A 7262-nucleotide genomic window follows, 5' to 3' on the forward strand; every position below is an offset into this window, starting at 1 on the left:
ATGGTGTTTATTGTCATGGTTATTGTTGTTGTTACTGCAGATGGTGGCCCAGGGCAGAATATAAAAACTGAGTGGGCAGTCCCCATTCAGCCAGGGCGGCATTGGAGTCTGCTTCTGTAGCCAAAGAAACACTCGCTGAATTCCACAAAGAGAGTCAGAGTAGCAGGTCCCCAGGGGACAAAAATGATCCCAATTGGTGGTCAAGTTAACCCATTTCAAGAAGCATCAGAACCTTCTCGGTTTTTTGTTTTTTTTTTTTGAGGGAAGCCTTGGCCTGAGGGCCAGTGCTGGTGCTTACACAAATAATCTGGAAACGGGCTACTGAAACCATCTGGATTAAAGCCAACGACTCCTTTGGACATTTACTTGAATTATTCTCTTGAGCTAAGGAATAAGTCATTTTGCTTGAGTCTACAGGGTCCCCTTATCCTGGCAATTCATGCAATACTCTTTTCTTCCTCTTTGTCTGGAATGTTCACTCAAACAGGGGGAAAGCAGATTTTGGGCGGAATAATCCCTTCCCCTGGAGACAGAGTAAGGCTGGACCCTGGTGGTGGAGGCAGGACAGCAAGCGTAAGTTCGGGAGTCAGGATACAGTGTGGACCAGGCTCTAAAGACAGGCACTCCCTCTGTGGAGCAGACTCAAGGGACGAGCTACTTCCAGCTTCAGAGAGATGCCAGTGGCTCAGCTTACTAGGGGTTGGGAATTCCCCAGTGTCTTCCCAACTCAGCATGGGATCCCAGGAAGGGGGCTGGGCAGGAGGGTAGACCCTGGAGAGCAGCGGCAGGGTTTCTTCCCGGCCCTCTGCCCCTGAGCTACTCCTTTCAATTTTGACAATCTCCAAAACTCCTCTGAGGGGGACAGTCAAGGCCCAAGCCTTTCCTCTGCACCACACACAATCATTTGTACTTCATTTGCTTGATAAAAACTCATTCAACCAATACATGGAGGGCGCCAGGTACTCACCTGGTCTGCGCAGGTCTGAGGTGTACGGAATTCCCAGGTTAAGGTCCCTGCCCTCGAGGACCTCCTTGGTTTGTCTGGTGGGAAAAGGAGTGAGTCTGACCACGAACCCAAAACACAGCTCCTTGCTCTGCAGGAGGGGTATGGGAAGCTAGTGGATTTGGGCTGCCAGGAGTTCAGAAGATTCCAGCCACTTACACAGTGGGGTCTGGAGTCTGGGGAGCTGCTGGGTATGGAAAAGGTTGGTGGGGCAGTTAGGCTAGTTTTTGAAAGTGGCCTGCCAATGTAAGCAGGGGACTTTAAACAACAAAATGGGTGGGTAGCACTCCCGGGTACCCCCCGAGCCCCCAGCTGTGCCAAGCTGGAGCTGTTTGGCTGCTCTGGAGATCAGCAAATTAGGCCAAAACACTAAAGCCTCAGGACTGAGCCTCAGGTATTGCTGAAGGGAAGAAGAGGTTTGGCGATAGTAGGTGGAAGAGGTAATATAGGTGATTGTAGAATGTCCTGTCTACTCTGACATGATGCAGTTGAAGAATCAAGGTCTCAGGAAACAGCCCCAGTAGAGGAATTCTATGCTCCCACCCCCCTGCTCCCCAATTCCATTCCTCATCTTCCTGGCAGCCTCACAGTAACATTAAACTCCACTGGTCCTGAGGGACTGGGAAATGGGCGACAGCAGGGTTGTCCTTAAGATCCTGTCCTACAGGCCAGTATCAGGTGTGAATACTGGAACAGACAGGAAGAATGAAAGAGGAGGAGTAGGGAGGAGGCCCCTCCCAAGATAAGGAACCAAGAGTCCCTGTTCCCTGCTGGCCTGAGGGATGCGGCTTGCCTCTGGCTCTGGGTCGGGGCTTTGGAAGGAAAGGGCTGTGGGCCAGAGGCTGACACAGGATCCCCAGGGCAGGAAGTGAGAGGAGAGGGCAGACCCCTCTCATCCCAGAGCTTCCAAGCCAGCATGGTACAGTTCCCTGGCGCCCTCTCCCTCCAGTCCCTCTCCACCGTCTCTGAACTCCTGCTCCATGGTGGCCCGGCCCAGCATCAATCGCCTCACGGCTCCCAGAACAGCACTGATGCACTAGAGGTGGACCTGCTTTGGGGATACTTTTGCAGCTCTGGGGGAACTGAGAACTGCATTCTCACCATCTCTGCCTCTGAGCACCTGTCCCCCCCCCCCAAATGCAGGACAAAGATGGAGCAGGCACTGGGATCCCAAACAAGAATCCTTTCTCCCTGCATTGTCCCTTTTACTCTGGAGAGCTGCAAGCCATGTTCCCAACAAATAACTGAAAGGGAAAAAAAACAACCCATTTCTGATGCACTGAAGCCCCTATGCTGGAGGCATCCAAGAAGAGAATCTGTACTGGATCAGACAGCCCAGCTGGGCTCACTCCCTCTCTGGGGCAGGTATGAGAGGGTAAGAAGCCCAAGAGGTCCTAGTCTTCCCATCCCAACCTCTGGGCTGGGCCACAGTCCTCTGCACTGGCCTCGCTGAGCCCTTCTGTAAACCAAGCAGGGCTGCAGGGTGGCACTGCCTACCCAGGAGTTTACAGACAAAGCCAGGGAAACGCTGGGGCTGTGTGGGAAAGGAAACAGTTCTGCCTCCATTGGCTCCAACCCCTTTACCTCCCGGCTTTCTCCAGGCACAGAAATGGACAATCGGGGTGGTGAGGCCAGCGGCCCCACACAAACCAGATGAGGGGAGCAAGAGAGAAAAGAGCCCCTGGTAAGGGTAGGTAAGGGTCATAGGTAAGGTAAGGTTCATAGGTAAGGGTCCAAACACACCTATATACCCACAGTTCACATCGGTTTACACAAATACATGCATGGAGAACGACACACAAATATACATATTCAAAAAACATAAACAGTCAAAGATCAATGCACATCAATGCTCTCCCGGTATACACAGAGTACGGGGCCATCGGGTTGCCAGACCCCCGTCTGACCTGAACCCGGGCCTCTGTGCGGGTTCCTAAGAACACAGCCCCAGGCTTGGTCGGGGCCCCCTCCGGGCCCCCGCCCCGCATCCGGAACAGCTGGAGTCGGCCGGGCGGTGCACTCGAGCCCGGCGCTGGGCTGGGCGGGGCCGGCAGCGGGGCGCGGGGCACCGGCCCCGGCCCGGCAGAGCGCAGCGGGGAGGCCCGGAGCTGGCCCCGTTAGCCCCGGCACCCGGCCCGACTGCCGGTCAGACCCCGGTCACTAGGCGGCCTCTAGAGCCTTGGCCCGAGATAAGTGCGCAAGATTGCTGCGGGAGGTAAGTCTGTCCCTTTGGGATCTGGCCGGGGAGAGGCGCGGAGGGCCACCACCAACTCCACTCCGCCTCACGTCTAGGGAAGGCTGAGTCCTCTGATTAACCCCCTCCCCCAACCCCTGGGGTTCCCACCCCTGTGCCCTGTGTCGCCTCACGCAGGGCTGCAGAGCCCGTGTGGACCTCCTGATTCCCTCTTCCCCAGGCGCGTGGCCCGAGGCCGCGAGGGAGTGTAGGGGCAGGGGTGCTGGGTCCTTGATCACGGCGACGGGACCCACCCAAGCTCCTGGTCTTACCTTGACCGCTTGGCGGCCGTGTACCTCCCGGACTGGGTTCTCGCAGCCCTTCTCAGGCGTCGAATCCCGGGTTGGAGAGCCTGGGAACTCCGGGCCAGCGCTGCGATTGCAGCGAGGCCGGCGGGCGAAGGGTGCGCCGGGCGCGCAGCTCGCAGTTTGGGGTGGGGGCGGCGGCTTTTCAGTCGTCGGCGGTTCGGGTGCAATAAAGGCGCCGCTAATGTAATTTACAAACAGCTCGGGCCGAGCGCGGCTCGGCGCCGGACTGACAGGCGCATTAGGCAGGCTAATTCCAGCCGGCTCCTCCTACCCCCGGCCCGCTAATTAATGAGCTTCCCAACTTAGAGCTGCCTGCATTGGACAGACAGAGAGTGAAAGAGAGGGCGAGGGAGAGGGAGAGAAAGAGAGAGACGCGGGGGAGCGCAGAAGAGAGAGAGAGGGAGGGAGGGAGAAAGAGAACAGGAGGAAAGAGGACAGAGAGAAAGAAGAGAGGAGAAAGACAGGAAGAAAGAGAGAGAGAGAGAAGTGCCTCTGCATATAATTGATTACTCCTCGATCAAGGCTAACTTGTTAGCAATAGTCAATTGCCCCATCTCTCCGCCTCCCCTCGCAGTACGGGATCGGCGCCCTCGCCTCGGCTCTTCCAACTGCTGCCTCCAGGACCAGGGGCCAGGAGTCGCCGCGGAGCCACCTGACACCTTTAAATAGCACCAGGGCTGGCGAAACTGGAGCCCCGTGCGGCGCACCCCGGCTCGGGCCCCGGATTGCTGGAAGCCCCGGAGGAGGCAGTGCCCGCGTCAGCGCCCTCTTCCCGGGGCCCCGTGCAGCTCTGCTCGCCTCTGCCTCTGCGCTAATCGGCCCCGCGCACGGCCGGCACTCGGCCCGCGCCCTGCCCGGCGCGGCCTCCTTCACGTCCGCCGCTGCCTCTCTCCCGCGCCGCCCGGCGCCCGAGCTGCCCGCGGGCTGGGTCCCCGCGGCCCGAGCCGCCCCGGCCGGGCCCCCAAACGAGGCCGAGATGACTTCCAAGGAGGACGGCAAGGCGGCGCCGGGGGAGGAGCGGCGGCGCAGCCCGCTGGACCACCTGCCGCCGCCCGCCAACTCCAACAAGCCCCTGACGCCGTTCAGCATAGAGGACATTCTCAACAAGCCGTCTGTGCGGAGAAGTTACTCGCTGTGCGGGGCGGCGCACCTGCTGGCGGCGGCGGACAAGCACACGCCGGGCGGCTTGCCCCTGGCGGGCCGCGCGCTGCTCTCCCAGACCTCGCCGCTGTGCGCACTGGAGGAGCTCGCCAGCAAGACCTTTAAGGGGCTGGAGGTCAGCGTCCTGCAGGCAGCCGAAGGTAGGTGCTGCCACTAGATTCCCCTATGCCCAGAGCCCAGCTTCCCGTGCCCAACACGCTTTGTGCCCTCTGCCTCTGCACTCCTTCTCCCGCGCCGGCCGTCAGGGCCCTCCAGCCGAAACCGCTGCGGCTAAGAGTGGAGAGAGGTGGGACAGGACCCAGACCCTATTTCCTAGGGACCTCGGGATAGGCCAGAGTGACCAGGAAGGGATGGTGGAAACACAAGCTCTCTCTGTAGTCTGCCTGCTCTGCCTGACTCCCTCCTGTTCCCAATGGCCTGGGCACTCTTAGTCCTGTTCCGGGGATGAGGAATGGAGAGCCTTTTGCCGTGAACTTTGGGGTAAGGGCAGAGTTGTGGTCCTTGTGAAGAGGTGGAGCACCAACACGCACACAAAAGTCGGAACGTCCCGGTCTGGCTCCTTCCTGCTCTAGCAACCTTGGGTCTTTCAAACCAACTCCTGGGGGGCGGGGATGGGGGAGAGAAAACAAAACAATTTTTTTCTAGGGACTTCCGGTAGAAGAGAGACGGGGGAAGAGGGTTTGCCATTGACGAGGCTGGCCTTAGTCCGGGAAGCCTAATCAAAACCGAGAAGGGAACTGTGGCAAACCGCAGGCCGGACGAGCCTAGGTGGGCTGAACGAGAGACGGGGTGGGGTCTCTTCTTCCCTGGCACAAGCCCATACTATGGTTTCCTCGCAGGCCGAGACGGGATGACCATCTTTGGGCAACGGCAGACCCCCAAGAAGCGGCGAAAGTCGCGCACGGCCTTCACCAACCACCAGATCTACGAGTTGGAGAAGAGATTCCTCTACCAGAAGTACCTGTCCCCTGCCGACCGAGACCAAATCGCGCAGCAGCTGGGCCTCACCAACGCTCAGGTCATCACCTGGTTTCAGAATCGGCGCGCCAAGCTCAAGCGGGACCTGGAGGAGATGAAGGCCGACGTGGAGTCCGCCAAGAAACTGGGCCCCGGCGGGCAGATGGACATCGTGGCGCTGGCCGAACTGGAGCAGAACTCGGAGGCTGCCGGCGGTGGTGGCGGCGGCTGCGGCAGGGCCAAGTCGAGGCCTGGCTCTCCGGCACTCCCTCCAGGCGTTCCGCAGGCCCCGGGCGCCGGGCCCCTGCAGCTCTCGCCAGCCTCCCCGCTCACGGACCAGCCAGCCAGCAGCCAGGACTGCTCGGAGGACGAGGAAGACGAAGAGATCGACGTGGACGATTGAGCGGAGCCCAGAATTTGCCACGGCACGGGGCCCCTGGAGCCGTAGGCCTGCAGCCTCCCAGACCGGACCGCCGCCGAGGGGAGCTGGGACCTCCTCTGCCACTCCCGCCTTCTCCCCTGTCCCTGGCCCGGACTGGGCTCCCAGCAGCCGCCTCTTCCCTCTCGAAGCAATAAACCCCGGCTGGGCTGGCCGGCCGGGCCGGCCGCTGCGAGTAGCCTCCGCAGACCGCCCGGAGAGCCCTCGCCGTGCAGTTCTGTGTGGCTTCTATATAAATATTTAAACCTCTATAGCGGGTTCTTCCCACCGCAGCCTGCCTTTTTTGTTTCTTTTTTTATTTTTTTTTAAGATCTCGGAGGTTTTCATGTTTTCAAAGCTCTTAGGCTGCCGGGTTTGCTCAGGGCGAGGCGGAGCCGAGGGTAACGGACACTGAACCCCCGCGGTCTGGAGGAGGGGGCGCCCGACTGTTTCAATTTTTCTCTGCATGTGGCGAATGCACCGGCCCTCTCCCTCCTTGCCTCCCCGGGCCTATTGCAGTTGACTTCTTTTATTTTCTTCTGCATCCCCACCCACCCCGCGTCAGAAGCGGCTGAGGTGGGCAGCCGGGGTCTGACTTGCAAGTTTCAAATAGGTCTTTTCTTCCTCCCCTAAGAGAAGTCTCTTTCTGATGCCATTTCTGCCTCCCAGTATCCACTAGCGCTATTTTTAAGATTCCTCTCCACCGTATCTCTCGATTTCCTTGGGCCGACTGCTGGGGTCCGGGTCTTAGGGACAAGATGGGGAAATCCAGTCAACAAACCAACCAACGAAAAAGGAACCCAAAGCCCTAGAATTATTTTTTACTCTTTTTAGAATTTTTTTGCATGTGACAGAGACTGAGAGGAGGCCAACCTAAGTCCTCACCCCACCTCCTCCACCGCTCTCGGTCTGCCTCCAACGCCCTGCTCCTCCGTGGACTTGGCCAGACAAGGTGGACAGATGAGGGTGGGTCCCACGTGCTCCTTCCCTGCTCCTGTCCTGCCTTCTCCTCCCCAGACTGTACCCAAGGCCTCTTTCTCCAATAAATAAAGTCTTTGCCATTTTACTAGAAGCGCTGGTGACCGTGTCTAAATGAGCGGGCCCTTTTCAGGAAAGCGATGACAGACCCAGGGGCTCGCTGCTGCTCATTGCGGCGGCCCGGCCTTGGAGATTTGGAGGAGT

At 59.0% G+C, this 7262-nt stretch overlaps 1 protein-coding gene across 1 annotated transcript; it reads left to right on the top strand.

The window, feature by feature from the left end:
- Positions 1-4520: 4520 nt before the first annotated feature.
- LBX1 (ladybird homeobox 1) lies at positions 4521-6065 on the top strand. The gene is made up of 2 exons (XM_037064194.1): positions 4521-4845; positions 5545-6065. Exons 1-2 carry the CDS (start codon positions 4521-4523, stop codon positions 6063-6065), a joined length of 846 nt encoding a protein of 281 aa, XP_036920089.1.
- The last annotated feature ends 1197 nt before the right edge of the window (positions 6066-7262 follow it).

The sequence above is a fragment of the Sturnira hondurensis genome, unplaced genomic scaffold (assembly GCF_014824575.4).
Source record: "Sturnira hondurensis isolate 20B ecotype Veracruz unplaced genomic scaffold, ASM1482457v3 Scaffold0014854, whole genome shotgun sequence".
Lineage (NCBI taxonomy): Eukaryota > Metazoa > Chordata > Mammalia > Chiroptera > Phyllostomidae > Sturnira > Sturnira hondurensis.